The following is a 24,814-nucleotide window of genomic DNA, read 5'->3' as shown; positions in this document are numbered from 1 at the left end:
TTAATCTACATGTTAAATATTTGCCAAGCAGTTAGAATTTGTAAATGAGTAAACAATAGTCAAGCTGTGAATTATAATTAAGCTAGAAAGATCAAACACAAGTCTAAAGAAATCATTTAACAATTAGTTCACCTAGATATAATTATGTGATGCCAAAGCTCGTAACTATCCGAGATAGTATCATCAAAGCATTCATTGGCTTGCTCCTAGTCAGAGCCAGGCTCACATTAATCTTTCTCCATAAATGTGAGCTGCTCTTTGATGCCTTTGGCTAATTTATGTACTGCTAGCGCCCACAATAAGTCTTTGCTCTATAATAATTTCACATGTCAGCTAAATTGCCTGATTCTGGCTGTCTTTCTCCTGGCATCATCAGCTGACAACCAAAAAAACACAAAAACAACAACAACACTGAGTAAAAACACATAGATGCCAGGTTCGGTACGGTTCGGTATGCTTTGGGTAGCCTATCAAAAGCGTGGCCCTAAAGGCTTCATGTCAAATGCACGAACAAAATAAATTTCATACGTTGGCACAGCACACAAAAAGAGATGAAGGAAAAAAGTGTAAAGAAAGAGCTGATCTTTGGACAGCACGAAGTACCGATACTCTTTAAATATATACTTAAAGTTAGTAAACGACATAGTTATCCCAAGTCAAAAAATTTGTTGTCTAACGATATATTTGGTTCTATGAATTATAGTATGCATGGTATTCCTATATACTTAGTTTCAATCTGTTCTTTTTTAAAGACTTCCATTTTAAATAAATATATTTTTTATATTCATCTGTTTATCCAATTTGATTAAAATAAAAATAAGCTGCCTATGATATATTTTTTAATGTTAAGTAATTTTGCTGTATTAATTTGTTTAAAAAAATCAATCGATTGAAAATTAGTTGGCCAAGCACACAAAATAAGCTATTAAATTAAAAATGATTACAACTAAGGGAGATACAGTTAACGGTCATCTGTAGATGTATCCCATCTGTAGATAGACTGAGTTGTCCCATCCTTATCAGAAATATACACTTGACAGCATTATCATACCCTTGGGTAGGGTATTTAAAATACTGCCGGTTAAATCTCAGCAGACAATAAGAGCGGCTTTTCAATTGTTGCCCTCCCCATGGGTCGGGGCTGACATCGGTCGGACCCGGGCTATGTTCCGGGTGCAGAGCATGGCCCATCCACGCGCTGCTCTGCGGCTGTTGTTTATCTCGTCTGGACGAACGTGGCGGGCATTGCCTTGTCATATGTATATTTTCACGTCATTAGAGAGACGCTTAGTTTGTTATTAATGAAGTTTCCAAGAGGCTTTTGCACCTCGGCTGCTGTTGCTGCCTCCTCAAGGGGGCTTCATGTGTCAAGGCGCCAAAAATAAAATGTTGGAGAAAAAAAACTTGCAGGAAAAACTTGCATTGCTCTATTGCAGCGAACCTGACCTCCCTCTTTCAGTGTATCCGCCGCCCAGATTTTTTTATTTTTATGTGCGCTTTGTCTATTGTCATTCCCTGACTTTCAGACTTTCCGACTTTCTGCCTTTCTCTTTTGCCACTCAACTTGGTTCGCTGCGTCGTCGTCGTCGGCGTCGTCGTCGCATCCCCAGTTGACTTTGATTGACATTTGCCGTTGTTTGCATTTACCGGCAATTTTTCACATTGATTTTATTTCGCATTTTGTGTGTGTGGCCCTCGTTGCCTGCTGTTTACAATTTGAAATTGATCCAGCGCGCTGGTACTTTCCAGTAATTCTGACCCAGTTTCGATATTGCCCTGCCATAGAAAGCCCCGCAAAGTTACAGTTTAGCTTGGCTCGAGTGCTGTAAACTGTTATTAGCGTCACGCAATTTACCATTTTTGTCTATACGCCAGACTTTATTGTGCTAGTATGCGTGAATAAGGTTTATTCAAGTTCAAGGTGTGGAGCCATAATGTGATAGAAGCTAGGCCTATGTTAGGCATTGTCTAATGCCCAAGGCGGGGTGTTTACAACTTGCGTGACTTCAAATCAAAAATTTAATTTACAATTATTAAAGCTCTGCTTGCTTTATCCAATTATAAAATGACTTCCCTTCTGAAATCCCAAAACTCACTGTTCTAAATAACTAACTTTATTTGGACACACCCAACTCACATTTGTACAGCCAACTGGCGCATTAACAGCAGCTGTCATTACAGAAAACTCACCAAAAAAACCCTTGACCCAAAAGCCAACAATGAGATTGCAAAAGAGGCAGCTCCATACAACACATTGCAATAATGCATTTTACATGTTTTACTAAATTTTGCATGCAACGTATGTGTTTCCCTTTCTTTGACCTTAGTCCGGTCTCACATGTCATGGGGTAGATAACTAGTTAAAATTACATTCGGACAGCTCCTAAAATGGGGCGAAATGCATTCCTATTTTTTTCCCTTACCCTTTGACTATGTAATATGATGGTTCATGTGAAAATGAAGTTCGCTTTTAACTGGAAACAGTGCTGAGCCTGTGCGCTGATTCGTATCGCCCCTCGTTGAGCGCCACAGTCTTTCATGATATACGTTTTCGACTCTTTCGCCTATTTGGGAATTAAATTTAGCTTTTAGTTTTTAGCATGTTTCTACTAAGTACAACTTTGCGCCAGTTGCAAATATGAAGCGCTGCTGTGGAATTTCTATTATGTGCCCTACGTTGGGCGCCACAACTCCATTTAGCATTGTCGTTTTTAAAATGTTGCATGCTTGTGGTTTGTTTATACTCTTTGTTTTCTTTGTTTCTTTGTGCTCGTGTATATTCTGCATTCTGCATATTTTTGGTGGGCGTTACAAAAACTGTTATTACTCGGATATATGGGCCAAGTTCCTATAGAGAGGGAATGGTAGGGACGGGAATGCGAAACTTACGTGTTTGCAATTTTTGTCCTTTAGTCAATTGTTAAATCAATAAATTTCGCGCGTTATTATTAAAGTTTCTGAATGTGCTTTCAATTTGTTGTGGATTTAAAATGTAAATTTTTTAAATAAATAAAATATAAATTAAAATTTGTTTTTAATTAATTTTGCATAATTGATATTCATTCAATTGTTTTTGCGTTGGAAAGTTCATATTTTGGCTTTTAAAGTGAATGTAATATTCTTTGTAAACACAATTGATTATTATTTGTTTATATGTGGTAATTGTGTTTATTTTTTCGACAGCCACGGGCCAGTTTTGCTACACACACATAAATATACGAATAATTGCTAATTTTTAGGCCAATATGGTCCATCTGTTTTTAATTGTTATTTATGCGCTGCCTGAATTCCATTTAATGTGCGCAATTAGTTTTTATTTAAACAACGTCAGCAGCCTCTCCGTATATTTGTTTGAATGTGATTTTTAACACTTGTGGGTAATAAGTCAAGATGATTTAAAATTGTACAATAATGGCAATGTGAAAAATTATTTGGACATTGTAAAATATATACTTATAAGTTATACAATGAAGATTATAAATTTATGAGCACTAAATAAAAATAATAGCATATTTTTATTTCTGTGTGACTTAAAGCAAATTTTTATTTATATTTAAAAATTGTTTGGTTCAATAAAATCATAAAAAATATCGTTTGATATGAAAAACACTTTAAATCCGTTTAAATTCAGCCATTTAACAAGTTTATAAAGAGAAAAGTGAAATAAGTGATTATTGGTTAGGATACAACTTTATTCCAATTATTTTATATATTTGCCAGCTATCAATGGAAGACTTATAGTTGATATAATGCTATCAACATTTTATTTAAAAATAGAGCGCTTTTTACTAAGATGAAGTGCTATATTAGACTTCTTGTATGTGAAGTTGAATGTTGTCTAGAATAGCGCAAGAACGCACAAGTAAAAAATTATATTTTATAAAGAATTTCACAAAAGGAAGGCTGTGGATGCAGGTCTTACTCACCGTGAATACCGACTCGAATTTTTGATTGATTTTGTCATCTTGCCTCATCGGAGGCTACAAACTAAAATAAATATAAATATATATTCTATTTATTAGTAGCATAGTGTACACTTGCTTATATGTTTACCCATTTATATGGTACATGTATCCAATTTCACTGGCTAAGCAAAAACTAACGCATATTCAATTTGTGTGTATTTGGCCACCCCGCCAGACAATCCCCCCCTCGTCTTTCTTTCTGCCCAACTGCAGAGTTGACCCATTGGCCGACGTTGCGGCACCGCATGAAAAACGCGCTGAAAGTCTCGGTTGGCCCCCAAAAACTATCTACGTGTCTGATTCATACAAAGCCGTCACAAATTTCGGACGCGCTTTTTTGTTTTTGTTTTTCTCGTATAATTTGTTTGTATTTATTTTTTTTTTTTATTTTGCTGCGGCAGTTTGCGGCATTTTGACATAGTTGCCAAGATCAAAAGGCAAACAAAAATTTGCAAGAAAAAAGAATCCAAGAAAAGCAAAGCTATTTTAAAACATAAACTAAAAGCAATCAATAGCGAAAGATACATTTCGAGTGTGCTCCAAGTTAAAGATATATATATATAAAGAACGTGTACAGTTAGCTGAACTAAAACAAACTTCGCGCTTTGTTCGTTTTATTTTTGTTGTTTTTGGGTCAGCTCTAATAAACGCTAATGCCTAATGATTTATCAATATAATGCGCCATTTCGGGAGGTAGTATAATATGAGTAAAAGAGGCATATTACACATACACACATATGTAAATGAATATGTGTATGTATATTAACCACATATTTACATAACTTTTGTGGCGGCTCACAAAATCGTATAAAAGCAAAAGTGGTTAAGCTATTTCTGTTGTTTGGCTCACGTGTTGCTTGAGGCCTTGAACCTCGCATTTGAACCGATCCACCAATCGATAGACAAAACGCGCTTGGTCATTAGCAGAGCTCTCCACAGCCCAGCACTTATTTCTATAACACTATACCATAACTCATCCGTCTACATATCTATACATATCTTTTCTAATGAATGACATACATTTGCGTGACCCAATGGAACATTTCTTGGACGGACTCGTTTGATAGCATATATGCTGTGAGGGGCTCTGCTTCATCTCATTTTTTATTTTGTTACAATTTGAGGGCAGCTTTGAAGCTTAACAAAGAGATTTATGTACCTAATGAGATAAAAGATTTAAAGGGTATGAGTAGCTAGCATTAAAAAATCTAGCAGATGCAAGAACACTTTTCAAACGCATCTTAGCAAAAAACTACTAATTTTATTCAAAAAAATTATTGGTAGAAGAATTTAAAAGAATTTTAATTAAGCACAACTCTTTAAGAAAAACAAAAACATTTATATTATAATAAGAACTTTATCAAGATAGATAAAAATTATGTAAGAAATGATTTAAATTACGTTTGTCAGAATATTATTTGAATAAAATTTTGATTTTACTGCAGTTATTAGTAAATAAAATAAAAAGTAAAATCATTAAGTAGCTTTTACATAGTTTACTTTTAATTGTTGACATTAATTATTGTTTTAGGAAATCTATTTGACAATTTTATTTAAAAGGAAATGAAATTTTTTAATTAACAGCAGCATATTTATAATCTATTTTCGTTCTTATCACAATTTTTATAAGATATTTCGCTTTCAAATTATTGCCTTTTTATTTATTTCCTTATATATTATTAGATAAGAAATTGGTTTTTAGTAAGTTATCTTTTGACCTTTGGCTGAGATAGTCCGTCAAATAAACTAAAGTCCGTGCCTAGATCTATATGAGTCTGAATAAAGAACGCAATACGCTTTTCCAATAACCTAATGAATAGTTATTTAATTAAATAAGGCAATGAAATTCTACATATTTTAAAATTAATAAGATTATATTTTAGGATATAAAAGTATCCTTAAGCTGTTTACAGATCATCTCATAGTCGCGCGCTGGGAATGTTAACAATCCAATTTGTTACCATGAAGGCAAATGCGAGGTTTTTGCTGGCTTTGTCAGGATATTGGCTGTACCGCTTTTTGCATGGGTAATTAGCATTAAACTGGATTAGCGGTAAAATTTCATGCGTGCAGCTGTTCCCCAACTTTTTTTTTGGGGCTTTCATGGGTTCGTCTGACATAAGCTGATAATGTTGATTAATTGTCTGAGAAGGAAAGGCGGCGGGTCGAGCCCAAGTGAAAGTGCTGCGGAAATTAAAGCTACATATTTACGGGCAATCAAATCTCTTTTATTCCATAGTCAAATTTAAGATTAGGAAAGATTTTCCGTATTGTTTGAATTACACATTTTACGGAGTGCATAATTTTGCCATTGTTTATTCTAACCAAAATTTTTAAAAATGTATTTCCTTTGTTGCTTCGTAAATTTGTTGGATAATTGCGACGCGTGCTGAATTTTTAATTTCTTTTGCTGTGTCTGCCTTTGGCCATTTAAACTCTGTCCACAGGCTTTTTAATTTTGTTCGCCTTGTCTTTTTGGCGCTTTTTTCTTCTGTTTTCCGCACTTAAATAAATAATTTTTTGTTTTCTCATGGCTGAAAATTTTCATTGTGCCTTTTCCCGTGAACATATATTGTAACGTTTCCAACATTCGTTGTTTTTGCTTACCCGCACGCGACAATTATGCATATTTATAAGTATAAATAAACCAACACACACACACAAAAAACACACACACTCGCACACACACTCACACACACACATAGTGAGCGAGCTTTTGGTCAACAGAGCGTATGTGCAATTTTTTGTATATTGCAACAGAGACGAATTGAAATTTTTTACATGACTTTGATGGTAGCCAGAAAAATGCTGCAAAAAAATCTGGAAGCTGAATGTACGAAATTTAATATAATTTTATTCGGTGGCTTCAATTGCATCGCCAAAATCTGATGTTTTATATTAAATTCAATGAAGTGTGAATTGAGTTGTTCTCTATAAATAAATAATAGTAGTTCGCGCCTCAAATGGAAACTATTTAATAATATGCAATTTCAATTATATTAAATTTGATTTAAATATCAATAAATTTATTTCAATATGTTAACTTTGAAATTCACTATATATTATCTTGTTGGTATAAGGAGTTGATTTTTACATATTTAAATAATTTCAATAAGTTTTGTTAAATAATAAATGACCAATATGATTACGTTTATTATATCATAATAATTATTTTCAAAGTCAATTTTGCTCTGACTCTACTTTAATAAACTTCATGCCGCAAGGCAAAGTAGTTCAAGCATCTTTTGGGTCTAATAATTATTATGATTATATAACAATATTTATGTATATTTATTGTATAATTGTTTTTTTGCATAATTACTCAAAAAGAAAACAATCTCATGTAAATAACTGTCAAAAAGTGAAATTAAAGCAAATATTGTGGGTGTACAAAATATATAAAGGTATATTCATATATATATATATATATATATATATATGTATGCATAAATATTGAGTGGAAGTCGAGTCGGCACTTGGAGCTCATAAAGTGCTCTTGGGCATAAATTAGAAATGAAATGGAATGTAATTAAACTGAAATTCAACTCAACCGAAACGCAAAAAAAAAAAACTGTCGAGCGGTTGCTAAAAATATATTTTTTTGGGCACTTGAAAATTTTGTAATTTGTCATGCATATCCATCAGATGTCAATATGTAAATAAAATTAATAAGAATACACAGCTGAGAGCTGAATATTGATTTGTTTGTAAGTTGTGCGTTATATACTGATATATATATATATTTATTCGATAACATATTTTACGGCCGTAGATTTGGCTGTCAAGCAACTAGGAAGGCTCAATTATTCATAAAAGGATGGGAATGTTAAATTATTAGTTAATATCTCACTTTAGTGTACAAAGTTCGCAAATAAAATAAAATATGTGTACAATAAAATAAACGAATCTCCCGGTTAAACAGATTGTATGCAATAAATTTACTCTGAAACACCCAGATTCGTAGAAAATAGAGGTAACTGAAGGTGGCTGATTTTCCTGTGAAAAATTTTTCCAGTTAATAAAGCTGTGGATAGGTTCAATTATAACAGATAGTGAAACAGATAGTTAATGAAAAAGAATCTGGAAGAGAGAGAAAGATCTGTAAAATAGAGTGCTAAGATATATTTGTACACAGATTAACTTGCAAAGATAACTAAACTATCTATAACCTTACGCATTAGATTTGACCGGCAGCACCCCCCATGTAAATTTGAAAAAAGGAAAATTAAAATAGTCCAATTGTATCTAAAATCGCTTACAAAGCTTACACAATTGGCAAATGTGCTGATATTAGAGACTCAACTTCGATCAGCTTTGTTTATTTTCTTTTTTTTTTTTTGCTTAAAGGGGTTTACTTTGTTGCCTTTGGCTGGGTCCCTCCGGTTGGCTTATATCAATATGCAAATGGCTTTTTGCCTCTTTTTCTTTGGGTTTTCAATTTGCTGCGCGTATTTTGCGCAATTTGCTTTGCGGCTTTGTGCAACATTTTTGTATGATTTTAGCTCTTTGCGTATTTTTGCAGCTGTTCTCCACTGTGACGTTTATCGTTAACTGTTACTGTTATTATTTTTGCACGCCTTGTTGCTTTCCCTGTCAACAATTTCAGCAGTCGGTTTTTTGCTCTATAAGGAAAGCCAGTATCCAAGTCTCTCTCTATTTGCACGCTATTTTGCACTACTTTGTGCCTAACCAGCTACTGATACGAGCACAATAATATCGTTGACTCTTCTTCGGCTTGAAAATTTCATTATATTGTGTCAACAAGCGTATCACGCTTGCACAAAAATTCAATTCAACGACATTGATTTTTATACCCTCTATTAAGAAAATAGTCACATAAGGTGTATTACACAGAATACTGAAAAGTATAAATGTCCTCTCTGCGACAATTATAAGGTTTATCTCTATAGGGGCTTCAACCGAAAGATTTAATAAACGATAGTTATTGATATCGAAATGCCGATAAAAATGCCAATTCTATTAGCTATGTGGGTTTTTCTCATATATCGAAATAATTGATAATAATAATACGGTTAATATAGTTGATATTTTAACAACCAACTGGTAAAGACAACTTTATTTTTTATAAAATTATATATCTTTAATTTATTGCCTTATATTTCTCAAAAAATTAAATCGATATATTTGAATTATTGTTAGAATATTTTTTATATATATACTATTTTTTTTATTTTATTTTTTTACATTTATTCTATCAGTAAAATTATCAATAGTTTTGCAGCACTGCCATCCTTTATCTATTATAAAACCCAAAACTAGGAGAAATTTGTATGCAGTTTAATATATAAATATTTTGAAATTTAAACAAAAAACCTTGTAAATCTTTACTCATAAGGTATAATAAGCCTCAACAGATATTAATAATATTACTTGGCCCAAGCGGTACTTTTACTCTTGCGATCAAAGCCAATTTTTTAACGCATTTCATGCTTCTGTCTATTTGCTTGGCAAATTTGAATATGTATCTCTCTCTGTGTGTGTGTGTGTGTGTACGTCGAGATACATTTATATCTATGAATGTTTGTTTACTGGTTGACAGTTCTACTACAACTACCACAAACTCATTAGCATTGTGGGTTCGGTCTTAACTGCTACAGTTGCAGTTTGTTTTGCTGCGGTTATTATGGCGATAATGATGATAACAGTGATAATAATAATGATGATGTGATGTGATGAGAAGCATTGACAATTTGAACGGGTCTGATAATTGAGTGAGCTGCAGATAATACAAAAAAAGAGTATTAGACCTTATGATTCTTTATAGATGTATAACTAAATGCATCTTGGGAAAATGCTGTCGTTTGTTGTGCTTTACAACATTCTAATTACTCAAGCTAATTATAATAATTTGAATTATTTTTAACTTATGTTATTAAAGTGTTATAAATTGCTTAAAGAACTTTCGATTTTTAAACTTTCTTAGCTTACAATAAAAAAAAACGATCCAAAAGCTTTTAAATTGAGAAGAACTTTTGAAATGATTGGGTTCATTATTACTAGAAAAAGGTAGATTTATCTGATCTACAATAAATTTTCTATTGCTTTATATTTTCATTTTCATTAGTAGTATTAGTTTAAATTGACTAGAAATAATGTTAAAAAATATAATTTGCAGTATTCTTCTAATTCTAATTTCGTATTCTATCGTATTTAACCTTGAAAAGAAACTAATTTTGAATTTCTGATCATTAAGAATTTGATGGCATATCACTTCACTCATTGTCAAACATTTAGTAATGCACATTTTATTATTTAGTTAATATTTAATAGTATAATGAAATACAATTATCAAATTGGCTGGCTATTATTAAATGCTAATTATGACTCATAGCTGATGTTTTAAATTAAATTTAATTGAATGCCATTTTAAAGTGGGCTCAGGCATTGTTATGGCACAGCGAACTTCACGCTCTATGCCCAACTATTACGCAAGATATAATAGCTGCGAGTGTACTTATCATATTCATAACACTCGAATCTATTTAATTGCAGTCTATCCAATGTGCGTATTGTGCTGCTGGTGCGGGATCCGCGGGGCACAATGCAATCGCGTCGCCATCGCATCTGGTGCGGCGGCAATGAGGATTGCGAGGATCCAGCTCTGGTCTGTCAGGATCTGGTGGATGACTACAAGACGGCCGATAAGCTGCTCAAGGCGTATCCGTCGCGTTTCCGGTGAGTTATGCATGATTCAGATTTCAAGCCAATAATGAATCAAATCGTTAATAAATTAATTACAATAAAAATCTTTAGACCGAAAATTAAATCGGACAGTCCGTCAGTTTTTTTTGGTCGTTTGGTTTGTACATTTTTTAAAAAATTCGTCGAACTTTGATTGATTTATTTTCTGTTTCCGAAACAGCAAACGATTCACTTGTTAATCAACTATACTTCTATATGCCAGCTAACATAAATCACGGATCAATTTAATAAATCAAAAACTAGCAACAATTTGAATATTATTGATAAACAGTTGTCATCATTGTGGCCGAATAGTTTTGCGGGGTTTTGATTACCAATATTTGACTATAAACTTTGTAAAATACACTTTTAACCAAATGGAACAAAAATTCTCAGAAAAAGAATATACATTTTATACCACAGATTGATTAATTTAATCTTAATAGGGTGTGTTTAGCCAGATTTTGTGACTAGGTATTCAAACAACCGAAAAATATTCCTATAGGAGATAGAATTAAAATTGGGTTGGAATGTGGTTGGAAAAGATTTCAGGTCATCCCCGTATATAAGACATATATATATATATATTTATTTATTTTATTTTTACTATTCCTATTTGTATAGAACTTTGCGTTATGAGGATCTGTCGCTGAATCCCTATGATGTGACCCAGGACATTTTACAGTTTTACGGCTTGCCCTTTGATCCCGCCGTCGAGGAGTTTCTGGATACGCATACCAAGGAGAACAAAGGCGGCGTTAGTTCCACATATCGTGATTCCCGATCGGCGCCCTTTCACTGGAAGCAGGATCTCAAGGCAGATGAGGTGCGTGTTTCTATTAAACGATTTGAAAGAAATCGTTTTTATTCTTTATTTATCTATATTCCTACGACGGACAGATCAAACAAATTCAGGATGTGTGCGTAGAGGCCATGGATCTGTGGGGATATCGTCGCATGTTGAACTTTAGTAATTTTTCCATGCTTCAACAGAGCTTCGATCCGATTGTGCTGCCGCCGCCGTTTACGTGAATCGATTGTGGCGATCGATAACCGATAACGATAACTAATTCTTCTACTTGGTACATTTTGTTGTGATATCGTCGTGTTGAGCGAGCAAAAAGAAAAGAAAACAACTAAATTATATAGAGAAAAAAGCATTAACTAACTGAAAAGCAAGAGTCGATTTATATAGCTGGCACATTTTTTTTTTTAAATTTAATTTTTTGTCGTTGCTTAACACGCAAAACACACTTACTGAGCAATAGTTAATGATATACTACATACGATATACTATATACACATATACAATACATATACGTTTACGATAAATGCATAATTTTAGTAATTGGCGAATTTTGTGTAGATCGAATATCACATTTATATACATATATATATATAAATATAGGCTTAGCACTTAAGCAAACAATAACTGATAATTTAGAACTTAGTCTAAACAATATATAAAACACGGGCTGGCATTGCAAAAAATGATAAATCCCTAACTTGGCTAAACTCTATGTAAATTATTTAGGCAAACAACTTTTGTAATTTTCTGCTTATGGAAACCATAAAAATTAAATGCAATAAAAACATAAAAAAAATGAACGCATTGAAAAAATCCAGTGATTTAGCAGTTAAACAAAAGAAAACGTATCAGCAGTAATTAAATTAAATTTAGATAATGTTAAACATAAAAACTATACAAAACAAATGGTAAACAATTTTGGCAAATAAAATGCGCAACAACAAAAATACAAAATCAAAATTTAAAATAAATAACAAATTTGAACAAAAATTTAGACGCGAATTTTGGCATAGCGAAATAATCGTATTATAGAACGTGAACAAGCAATGAGCACTCGACTCGACTAAGCATAAGTTTTAGTGTACATTATTTTAATAATAAATTGAATAATAATTAATTAATACACATTTACGGTTATTTAGTTGTAATTAAATTGTAATTAATATGTACAATATTTGTTTGTCCTTTATAAACTAAGTTGAGCTCGTTTCGAATAAATGTTTCATACAAAGCCCAGCAATATGCATAATTTAATGCAATTAAGTGAATTTCGAAAAACGAAAACTGTATTATTTGATGAACAAATTTGGCAATATTTGCATAATGAATACAAACAAATAAAACTAATTAGCAATCGAATAAAGAGTAAAACATTTAATATTCCTTATAGATTGTGTGTGTTTTCTTTCTACTTATCTTTAAGTTCAAGTCCAAATTTGGGAGAATTTTCAATGTTGTTAACTTTAAACGTTGAGCAAACCAAACATTTTGGAAGATTTTAGTTAATTTTATTAATTTTTTTTAATAAGTAACTTGTAGGGTAGATTTTATTTATTACTCAATTGTTTAAATTTCGATTGTATAAGAAAAAGATACAATCTTAGGGGAAAAACCTTAAGAACATAATGGATGATCTTATATTAGTGATTTAAGAGCATGTTAGCTTTAAATCAGTGTTATTAGTAAACATTTTTAAATTTTGCTTTAGTATTCAAAGCAAGCATTTCGTGGTTCCCATATTGAGTGTACACAATATTTATGCCACGACTGTGCTTGTCTCAACCACATCTTCGTACCACAAAAAGCTGCATAAGCTTTTGAGGCCAGCGGAAAATTTTGCACGAACCAATTACCGTTTCAGCTTACGTTCCAATTACTGTGGATTTTGTAATATGACAAATGTTTGTAATTTGTGTAGGATAGTGTTTAAATAACACTATTATTATTAAATTTTCCTCATTATTATTTTTATTTTATATATTATTGTTATTATATTTCTAATTATTGTTATTTTATTTAGATAATTTAATTATCTGTGATAATAGATCTTTCTCACAAATCAGCAGATTTTCTATTTCAGTCGGATCACAGTTAATTAATTCCTCATCTCAATGCATTCAAAAATAAATATTTTAAAGTAATTAATTTTTTTTAACCTTACCTTTCATAAACTTTATTTTTCTACTAAAATCATATAGATATAACTTAAAACTTACTAAACTGACAACTCCTAGTATAAATATATCAAAGGCAACCTATAATTTTGAAAGAGAAAAAAATTAAATTAATATCTTAAAAAAATCATTTTATTTTTACTGCTAAATGCAGAAAAATTTAAACCATGTTGAAAAAAGCTGTCCGAAATTTGTAGCTCTCAAAATTTGATCAAAACTGAGCTAATTACCATTTCGCTTTTTATACCCTTGCAGAGGGTATTATAATTTTGTCGTGAAATGTGTAACGCATAGAAGGAGACATCTCCGACCCCATAAAGTATATATATTCTTGATCAGTATCAACAGCCGAGTTGATATAGCCATGTCCGTCTGTCCGTCTGTCCGTCTGTCCGTCTGTCTGTTTCTATGCGAACTAGTCTCTCAGTTTTAAAGCTATCTTTATGAAACTTTGCAGAATTCCCTCTTTCTGTTGCACGCAGCTCATATGTCAAAACCAGCTGGATCGGACCACTATATCATATAGCTGCCATAGGAACGATCGGTCGAAAAGTAGGTTCTTGTATGAAAAACATTTTTGTTTATAAAGTTATCTTGACTAAACTTTGTATTTATTAGTTTTACTACGCTCCCCATATATATGCAAAATCCTATTAAGATCGGGCAACTATATCATATAGCTGCCATAGGAACGATCGGTCGAAAATTAAGTTTTTGTATGGAACATTTTTATGTTTTTCAAGATATCTTGACCAAACTCGGTATTTTTTCAGTTTTACTAGGCTCCCCATATATATGCAAAATCCTATTAAGATCGGACCACTATATCATATAGCTGCCATAGGAAAGATCGGTCGAAAATTAAGTTTTTGTATAGAAAATGTTTATGTGTTTCAAGATATCTTAACCAAACTCGGTATTTATTAGTTTTACTACGGTCCCCATATATATGCAAAATTCTATTAAGATCGGACAACTATATCATATAGCTGCCATAGGAACGATCAGTCGAAAATTATGCTGTTGTATGGAATTTTTTTGTTTTTCAAGATATCTTGACCAAACTCGGCATTTATTAGTTTTACTATGCTCCCTCCACTTATGCAAAATCTTATTCACATCGGGCAACTATATCATATAGCTGCCATAGGAACGATCGGTCGAAAATTAAGTTGTTGTATGGAAACCTGTTTTGTTTTTCAAGATATCTTAACCATACTCGGCATTAACTATTTTCCCTGTGCTTCTTAGATACGGGCAAAGCACTATGAGCATTTTGAAAAGGTTGGGTCTGCAAGGGTATTAAATCTTCGGTGTGCCGAAGATAGCACTTCTTTCTCGTTTTGTACATTAATTTCTTAATATGTTTTTATATATTATTTAAATGCCATGGGCTTATTTGAATCAAATTCTAAGAGTTGGAGGCTTTATAAGAGCATTAAATGCGAGTGTAAAATGAATATTAAATAATATAAGACATTTCAAACTATAAGATTTTTTCAGACTACCAGTTGGACACCATTTAAATGAATTTTAACGAAGTAAGTTTGAATGAAATGCCCACACTTCACGCTGCGTATGCGTAATATTTTTATAATGAGGCACATTTCCATTTATCTTTTGTTCTATTTGCAGTATGGGATTAGCTTACATTTTAAGCGATTAAATGAAATGTCAAATGTGAAAAGTAAATGCAGCTGTTAAATGAAATCTGATCGCCAGCTTGCCGAATGACATGGGGATAAACTCATTTAAGCACAAAGAAAAACTAGTTGGATTGAGACAAAAACCGGCCTAAAAACTGACATCAAATGTGCTGCAACAATTTACAGTTTTTTATTAGTTATCAACCCTCTTGCGGTTGGTAAGCCCGAAAAGGTGACCACAAAATTTAAGCGCCGCCCACTAAATGCGTGTGCGTAGGTTAAGCAGAAGCAACAGCAATAAAAGCAACAACAACAAATTCAAACGCCAGCGAATGGCAGGCAACTAGCACAGCTTTAAATCAACACGACCTCGCTGCGCTGACGTCACAGCATTCGCTGCTGCGCTGCGTGGGCGCTGAGGAGAAAGAGCTTTTATTCGAGTCACGACACGAACCAAACGCTGGCCAGTGCCGGCTTAGCGCATAGCTTTCATTGAAGGCGCAACAGGAGCGACGAACACCAGTTGAAGTTGAAACAGTCGGCGGCGGCATTCGAGTTATTCGTTCGGCTGCGGTTCGCGTATAAAACAAGTCGCCTTCGTCGTTGGCGCTGCATTCGTTTCGTGCGCGTCGAACCAGTCAACCCAACCAGCGCTCTCGAGAACTAACGGTTAAAGAACACAGTTTTTCAAATAAAATAAAAACAGTTATTTCTGATCTCTCTTTTTAGTCGGTTTCGTGAAAGTTAATTTAAAAAAAAAATAGTAAGAAACAAAATCAGTTTAAAAAAAACATTTCGCACCTTTCTCTCGATTATTGTGGACCTTTTAATTGGAAAAGTTTTCGAAGCACTTTTTACGCCAGTTTTTCGAGAGTGTTTTTCAGAGTTCAAAAAAAGGTTTTTTGTCTGCACCCAAATCTGACTTATTTCAGTTACAGTTACAATTCCAGTGCTGATAAGGAGATAAAAAAAAACACGTTAATCAATTCGCCGCATCGCGCTGTAAACGGTAAACGTACGTTAATCTAATTTGTATTTAATATATTTGTCCTATTATCTGGCAAAAAAAATCAACAGAAAGGTGAGTTTTTCTTTATTGAAATTTTGATCCGATTCTAAACTATATTTTCCGCCTTTTTTTATACCTTTGGTAACACTTTTTAAAATATTTTGTATATTCCGTGAAGAAATATAAGTGCTATACCATTTCATGATTTTTTTCAAAGCGACATTTTAACTGTCTCAAAAATGATTTTTCTCAAAACTATTCCTAAGTTTTTTTCTCAAATTTTTAAGAACACATTTGAAATTGTGTAGAAAGAATTAGATTATTAATATGAAGCCATATCTTATAGTATTTGTAAATTTAATGTTGCGAGCAAAACTTAAATGAAAAGGAGCGTCAGCTCCTATATTTTACATGCTTGAAAGAAACTTTTCAATTATAAATAATTATTTTTTTTAATCAACGATTTAAGACTTTTAAATATCCGCCCTGTCCGCTTATTTCAACATTCAACGAATGAATGAAAGCTTTCTAACATAGTTCCGTATTGAAAATCGTATGATAAGTTCAGAAAGGCTAAAAAACTTCGTAAATTCTGGAATTTAGACAGTATATTTTGCTAATAATATAACAACTATAAAGTCTTAATTATTACGTATAATATTTTTTTTATCAACTAAATAAATGAAAACCCCGGGCAATATTTGTAAAAAGAAATCCTAAGATCTAAGAGGTTATAGTTTGCACCGAAACAAGCAAACGGTCGGATCTAGAATTAAGTCGGAAAAAAGCCCTATAAAAGGGATGCACTTGAAAAAAATTATTTCGAAGGCTCTAAAAATAGCTTAGCTTAAAATTCGAAGCCAAAAAGTCTCTCTGAGGTTTAGTTGGAAATAAATTTAAATAACTTTTAAACATGTTTTGCCTTAATATTACCCCAGCCCCAATATTTGCATTATTTTAAACTCAAATCGAAGTAATCAAAAAGTAATCGCAAATGTTAAATAATCACAAAACAATTGTTAAACTTTGTTTATAATTGACATTTTGTCTGTCTGTTTTTTCTTTTTTTTTTTAATGTCAGCCCACATCAAATTTACATTTACGACTTTTAGGCCACGCTCATAAAATATCAATAATTGTCAATCAATTTCTTATTCTCGTTTGTTTGTCCTCGCACGACAACCCTTGAGTCTAGAGAACTCGAGTCCTTGTGTACTTTTCAAACATTTAGCTACTTTTAAAAAGGCAAAACGTTGTGTTGGATTGTTCTTGCATCCGACTTGTTTGACAAGTTCTTTGGGCTGAAATAATTCAGACAAAAGATTAAAGACTTTTGAAGATTCAAATGCTATAAAAAAATAGAGAAAATATTCTTTGAAGAAGGCTTGTAAAAAGATTTTTGATTTTATTGTTAATTTCAAATGCAATACATAGTTATAGAGAAAATTAAAATAGAAATAAAAATTAAATAAGAAATAATAAAAATTAAATTAAAAATAAAATAATTAAAATAGAAAATTTGTTATTAAAGTATGAAATCTATATATGGGAAATTTGTAAGTTTGTTTGTGTATAGAAAGTCAAGAAGATGCATGTTCTAATGTTATAATGCAAAACGAATTGAAAAAGCAAAATGAAAGAGAATCGAGGGGAAAAGGAATGTATAATTTAAGGACTATCAAATGGCATAGTCTCCTAGAATTTGATTCTATCAGAAATATAACATTTTGCTAAATAGTTTTTACTGCCAGGACATAATTAAGAAAGCAAACTTTTACATATGTCAATATAAAATCGATCAATTGCTTCCGCAAAAAAAAACTGCTAAACGGCATATAAAAGGCATTTGAAAGTGTATATAACTTTTAATTAACTGGTTACAGGGTATCAACTAGTCGAGCACTATCAAAGAGCGCTTTTCCTGTAACTTGCATTCTACAATTTTACGAATTGTCGCAAAGCACAAATTTTCTTGTCAAACAAGAACAAAACATCATTACAATGACTGCAGCCAGGGTTCAGGCTCAGACACTCGAATCAAGATTTGTGCCACTTGATAAGTACAAATTATTATTATCACACGATGGGCGTGGCAGCTTCCCTGCTGTAGTTGCCTTATTATAAGGCGAGTGATAATAAAAAGCGGAAGCAGCTGCTAGATGAAAATGACAAGACACGAGACCAAACAGAATATGTTTTCTGGCACGCCTACAGACACATTCACACACACACACACACCCGCACACACACCCGCACACACACTAGCTGGTTATCTGTTACCATTGGCAGCAGGTTGACAGTTGGTGTGGGCGGGCGTTAAAAAGTGAAAAATTAGCATATGATATGCCATAAGCGTGAGCTGAGTCGGAATGAAAGAGAACTGCTGGAAAAGTTCTTGCGAAGCGTTGCAATTATTATAAATAGTTCTTATTAATAGGAAGTCCGTCTTATCTCAAACTAATTATCTCAAAGTGGAAAAGATTTAGTTAACGGAATGCCTGCAAGTCCAAATAAATATTTCAGGGTTCAAATCATTAAAAGATGCCTTAGTATTATTATTATAAATGTATTTGATTAATTCTGGCATAATTTTATCAAAGTTGTCTGTAGAGTCTTCTATTTGACGTTGATTTATAAGTTTAACAGAAAAATGGTTAGAACTAGTTTGTTTTTAAGCAACTAGTTCAACTCATAGCTCCCTTAATAGTTTTAAAAATATTTGGAATTTCCAGCTTGTATTGTTTCGATTTAAAACTTATTTTCAGCCTTGCATAAAATATTATTGCCTACTTATGAGCGCGCCAAATTGAAACATTTATATTTGATATTAATTGTAAATCTGAAATGTGTTTTTGTTTGTGTTTTTTTTACCATAAATTGCATTAAGCATTAAGCCAGACAATTGTAAAAAGTTGCGCTTTTTTGTTTTTAATTAGCCGCATTAACCAGGTTAATCAACAAAAGCCGCGGGCGGGAAAATAATAAAAAAAAAGTGGTTGGAAAATAATTTGCACAATATGTGCAACTGTACAACATGTGAGTCCAAGTTGTAAACAATTTAATTAAATGCACATTCAAAGCACATGTCGCACATAATTCAATTGCATTGTTTTTCACACATTCCAATTGTGAAAGACTGTAATTAATGAAATCAAGAGATTTGTGACTAGCTGAATAAAAACCGATTTAGGTGTGAGGTAGCCTAGAAAAAGGTTAATATTTTAAAGAAAAATGTAGTTTGGAACAATTTGTTGACAAAGTTAATAATCTGTAATAAAAGAAGTATAATTTTTAAATAAAGAAGTAGTAGAAGAAAAAATATTTGCACAAAAAATAACGCTTTTTTAAGACGCTAAATATTTATTTTTATATATTTTTATATATATTGATAATAATTAATAAATAAGTTTAAAACTTAAAATTTTTCATTTTAATTTAATCGCATGTTAATGCTTAGTATACTTAGCTTTCTTATTTTCTTTCTTTAACAAAAATTCAAAAATTATATAGAACAACGTTAATACTGTTCAATAAAAGCAATACAATTTGCTTAGTATAGAAAACTAACAAAAAATTAGATATTTTTGAGACGCCTTTGACACAAAATTTGTATATTTGAAGAGTTTCTTTTATTGAAGACTTTAAAATACAACTAAAAACGTCTTCTTTTAGAAATCATAAACTGCATTTTAGCAAATATCTTTAATAAAACAATTTTCAATATAAAATAAAATTCAACCTAAGCTTTGTATTAGAACACATTTACCAGTTGCAGTTTTTACGCTTAAAAGCAATGTTTTAGTGTGTCACAATCCCAGGTGTGTTCCCCCATTGCATTTGCAGACCGCACGACATTTTATAGTCCTCGGTTAGACCAGAGTGCAATGCTTCTTCTTGTTGAAGGGCATTCAGCATTTCGTATGCAAAATGGATTGTTAGTGTTTTTCAGTGTTTTTGTGGCCAAGTTTCATGCATCTGTTTGCCGTTGTTTATTAATTGATGTGCTGCAATTGGGGCGTGCCTTGACCTTAATTTAAACAACTATTTTTAGACAAATTCGAGTTAAATATGACGTCAATCCGTAAATCGTAAGCAGTATAAGATTTCAAATATTACCATTCGAATTAAGTATCCGTTTCTCACACAAGTTGTTTGTCATGCGAATATCCTGCTATCTGTCACACGATTGTTGCCTGCTTCTGCATCCGGCCGCACATTTCCGTGCTTAGAAATTACCGTTAATAATTTATGAACAGCTAAGCCCATAAAACAATAAAGCAACATAAATTGCATTAATTAAAATACGTAAAGCGCATAAATTTGCAATTTGCAATTAAACGAATTTGACACAAACGTCACAAAGGCTGCTCAAAATGTTTACATATTGACATTGGTTGCAGTTTTACCATTAAAATTTACAATTTACCAAGCTTTGAAAAGTCAAACATCAAATAAATAATTTATTTGTGCAACAGGTAGTGAGAAAATAAATAAAAATACCGCTTTTAATATACAAACATATTCGAGTTTAAAAAAGAAAAAACCTATTGAATAATTTAATATTTATAAATTCAAATGCCAGTGAAATGTGCAATTTTAGTTCAAAATTGAAAGGTAAACTAAAAATGAAATACATCTAATTTAAATAGTGTTGTTTCATAGGCAATATCCGATTGTCCGTTTAAATTCAAAAGCATATTTCAGCCCTCATGTAAATGAAATTTTTACTAATTGCCCACGGGAATTATCTTGTGCTCATTTGCCAACACTTATTTCCCATATTTTTCGATATTTGTTGGGCTTGTCAGAAAGTTTAAATTGAATTGCCCAGAAATTGTTGAATATTCGCCTGCGGCTGACGCTGCGTATGCGTAATATGTGCGTAATATTGATCTGGCTTGCCAAATAAAGCACACAAGTGGCTCCATAAGAAAGAAAAAAAAAAACAATCAATATCAAGTGCGATTCACAAAATGCCAGACGATATCCAGCAAATATATATATAAGCAAATCGACGAGGCGACAAGAAGCCGACGGCAAATGTTTTTCCTTGGCTTCCGGCGAATGTCAATGCCACAAATTTGGGGCACAAACACAAAAAAAAAAAAAACAAAATAAAATAATGTCAAGTCGCAGAAGACACAATAATAAGAGCGTGAACACAGTTAGGCTCGACATTGCGCCCACTTCTATGCCCACATTCCAGGCTTTGGCCACATTTGAACTCTGTGAATGGGGGGGCAATTGGCAGCGCCACCTGGCGGTCAAATAATTTATCTTGCCCGAAGCCTAATTAGCCTGCCTGTTGCAATTTTCCACCAAATTAAACTGACAGCAAAGGGAGTCACAAACAAGACGCAGAGCATCCAAAAAAAAAAAACCTGCTCTAGGCGAGAGTCACCGAGTAAGTGTTACCCTGTAATTGTCGCCTCAGAATTTATTGTATACAAATTTCCTCTTCCTCAGGCCAAGGAGCTTGCATTCTTTAATAGCTTATGTCCTTATTGCTTGATCTTTTGAAATTTTAAGGGCTTTGAAAGGATATACAAATGTGCGTGTCTACCAAAAACCTAAGTTTTAGTTTCTTTTCTGGAAGTGTGGGAGGATAGATGGAAACATCTTATTCGTATCAGACAGAGAGCAAGCCGAATATTACTAACTGACCTCAGCTTGTATTGCTGATTAAGAGTACAAACCGAGCCAATATACCCATTTCGCATGGTTACAGGGACAACAAAACAAAAGAAAATAAGGAAATGCATGGTCTAGTTGTTGTTGATATTGTAGTTTTAATTAGAAATAACAAATTGACTCGCAGACAGCACTAATTGGGAATACAAAAAAAGTAAACATAAAAAGATATACACATATAAATAAATGTGTGTTTATACATGGACAAGCCAAGATTTAGTCATAAACAATTCATATGGAACCCAACTCACAGCTTAACCCGTTGACAGCAACAAGGTGCAGACAATATTATATCATATTTTTGAAATAAACTGAAGCATTAAAATATGCACAGACGACAGGTAAAACAAACAATCAACAGGTGACAGTTTGCTTTGCTGGCTTGAAATATGAAACATACCTACACACACACACACACACAAACACATATTGTATATGCTTGTATAAGTAGGAGAACAAATATATGCTAAGGTGTGGCGGCGTGCTTGTCTGTACAGGTGACATGCAAAAAAGGAGCCAGCGACAGAGACAGTAGCAAAAGGGAATCGCAGGAGTTGCTGCTGCTCCGGCTGCTCCGGCTGCTACTGACGTATCATAAATTCCAGGGCAAGGAGCACGTGTTGATTTCGAGACGACGACGACACATGAGTTGTTGGTCCATTAATTAAAGTGACTTATTAAAATTGATAGAATGTGCATAATCTGTGAACAGCTTTGCAATGTAAATTTTGTTACGAAATTTAATTAAAAGCATTAGATTGGATTAAATGCAGATTATGCCAGATAAATGGGCGTAGCACAGTCTTTACTCTGACATTTAACGTAGACAAAGGATTTAACGGGCAGCCAAAAAGGATTTACAAGGCTCACAAACAATTGTCAATTGACTACTTTTGAGCCTATATCACAAAAGATAATTAATAATAGGATTATTTGCAAGCTGACATCTGTTGGACAAACAATCAAACATTTTAATATATTTGAATGTAACATATGTTAAAATAATAATAATAGTTATATATATTTGAGTAACAATAAGAAATGAACTGAAAAGTTTACCCGTTAAAAAATCGCTACGGCCTGTAGTTAACATGTTGATTCGTCCTTAACAGCAACTGTTAACTGTTAGCTGTCAATTGATAAGCTAAACAGTTGTTAACATAAATCGTCTTTTACAGCAACTGTTAACTGTTAGCTGTTAACTTCTAAGCTAAACAGTGCTAGGGCATACAATTTTTCACTTACTTGACTTAATTCTAGATACTAGATAACACTGAGGAATAAATTTCTGATTGCTACTGTAATAAAACCAGGGCACAAAACGGAACTGAATCTCTCTTCTGCTATTCTTTTTCACATAAGTAACAACAATTCTTGTTAAATACATACTGCGTGGACTAATAATTAGAATAATTTTGTCTTACATCACTCGTAAAATTTAATGTGAAGAAAAAGTTTGGGTGCTAATACAATTAATTCAACAAAACCTATTGCAAGAAATTAATATGCGAACAAATTTTCAATTACATTTAAATACTTATATAGCTTCGATAGGTATAATCCGTTGAAAATAATTGTTATTAAATTTTAATTTTCATGCATATTTAAGGCAGAAAAAATGGTTGGCAATGCACTAAATTCTTCGATCTTAAAATATGCATATTTACAACAATTAGTTTATATTTTTCGATCCTTATAGTTGAATAATTTAATGAGCATAATTAAAATCAACAAATAAGCTTTAACAGTACAAATTAAAGCAAGCCAAATATACTTGGACAAATTTAAACAGGCTGCGCATAAATTAAGAACCTTTAAAAAAAAAACAAAAAGTGACGAACATAAATCTGCTGAAAATGTTTTTCCTTTTAATAGCCAGTCGCAGGCAGACATTGCTCAGATTTCAGAATTCAGACGCCGTCTAATGCACTTCATCAGCGTCGAGTGTTGTGAAGAGCTCAACAAAAACTCAGCAGCTCAGCAGCTCAACTATTTACTAACTGCACAATACAGGACAAATTGGCTTGGACCGCCTTGGCCACGCCTGCGGTTTGCCAGTTGGCAAACAACAAACGCTGGAAATTAACCACTTTGGCCACAGAACTGGGCACAGAGCCATGTAATTTTCTTATTTTCCTTTATTTGCCACTCAATTTCTTTGTTGCGTTTGCTTTGCGCTTGTTTTGTAAGCTCAAATTGAGTCGAAAAGTTATCATTATGCCCATAAACAAGAGGACCTCAAGTGGAGTTGATTTTGTGATTGGTCAGGCCAAGTATTATCCCTGTACGCGGCTCACGTGATGAGCAGCCAGCACTGGGATTATAATCTCCAACTAATTGCTTAACCATTTAATTACGGCTACGTGACCCTCAGCCACTCAGATGCTGTTGCCCAATTGAACTTGACTTGTTTGCCCAGCCCGTCCAGCTGGGCCATTAAATCAGCTTGACGAGCGGACAACGAGCTGGCCCTGACGTCTGTCCACTTCAGTCCAGTCTGTCCGTCTGTCTGATTGTCTGTAGTGTCACGCGTGACAATTAAGTTTTATCGCGTACATTCAAAAGAACGTCATGTGTGGTCGCAATTCTCCCAAAAAGCAAGCGCATTATCAACTTTGGTAAAACAGCGCAATTGTGTACGCTGCGTATACGCAATATGACGCCTGCGGACATAACGTATAGGCAGCGTATTGCAGACTACATTTGATGATGTCTGCTCATTGTATTGGCCTGTGTATGAGCTGAACAAATGCAGATTTATTAGTCCATTTACAAGGTAGTTGTGTATCTGAGTTTCTGTTTGATGTTGTGCGCAACTT

At 33.0% G+C, this 24,814-nt stretch overlaps 1 protein-coding gene across 1 annotated transcript in view; it reads left to right on the top strand.

Annotated features, from left to right (window-relative positions):
* LOC135434326 (carbohydrate sulfotransferase 4) overlaps positions 1–12,292 on the top strand; it is a 40,463-nt gene extending 28,171 nt beyond the window's left edge. Inside the window, exons 2-4 of the mRNA XM_064690873.1 lie at positions 10,479–10,661; positions 11,292–11,493; positions 11,568–12,292. Of these exons, the coding sequence (XP_064546943.1) occupies positions 10,479–10,661; positions 11,292–11,493; positions 11,568–11,699 (517 nt within the window). The 3' untranslated portion in view covers positions 11,700–12,292. The remainder of the gene's footprint in view (positions 1–10,478; positions 10,662–11,291; positions 11,494–11,567) is intronic.
* The last annotated feature ends 12,522 nt before the right edge of the window (positions 12,293–24,814 follow it).

This window comes from Drosophila montana, unplaced genomic scaffold, assembly GCF_035044405.1.
Source record: "Drosophila montana isolate Dmon_TW-CO22-7 unplaced genomic scaffold, ASM3504440v1 contig_3286_1, whole genome shotgun sequence".
Lineage (NCBI taxonomy): Eukaryota > Metazoa > Arthropoda > Insecta > Diptera > Drosophilidae > Drosophila > Drosophila montana.
The sequence above is the reverse complement of the archived record's forward strand: the minus strand, read 5'-3'. Positions and strand labels throughout refer to the sequence as shown.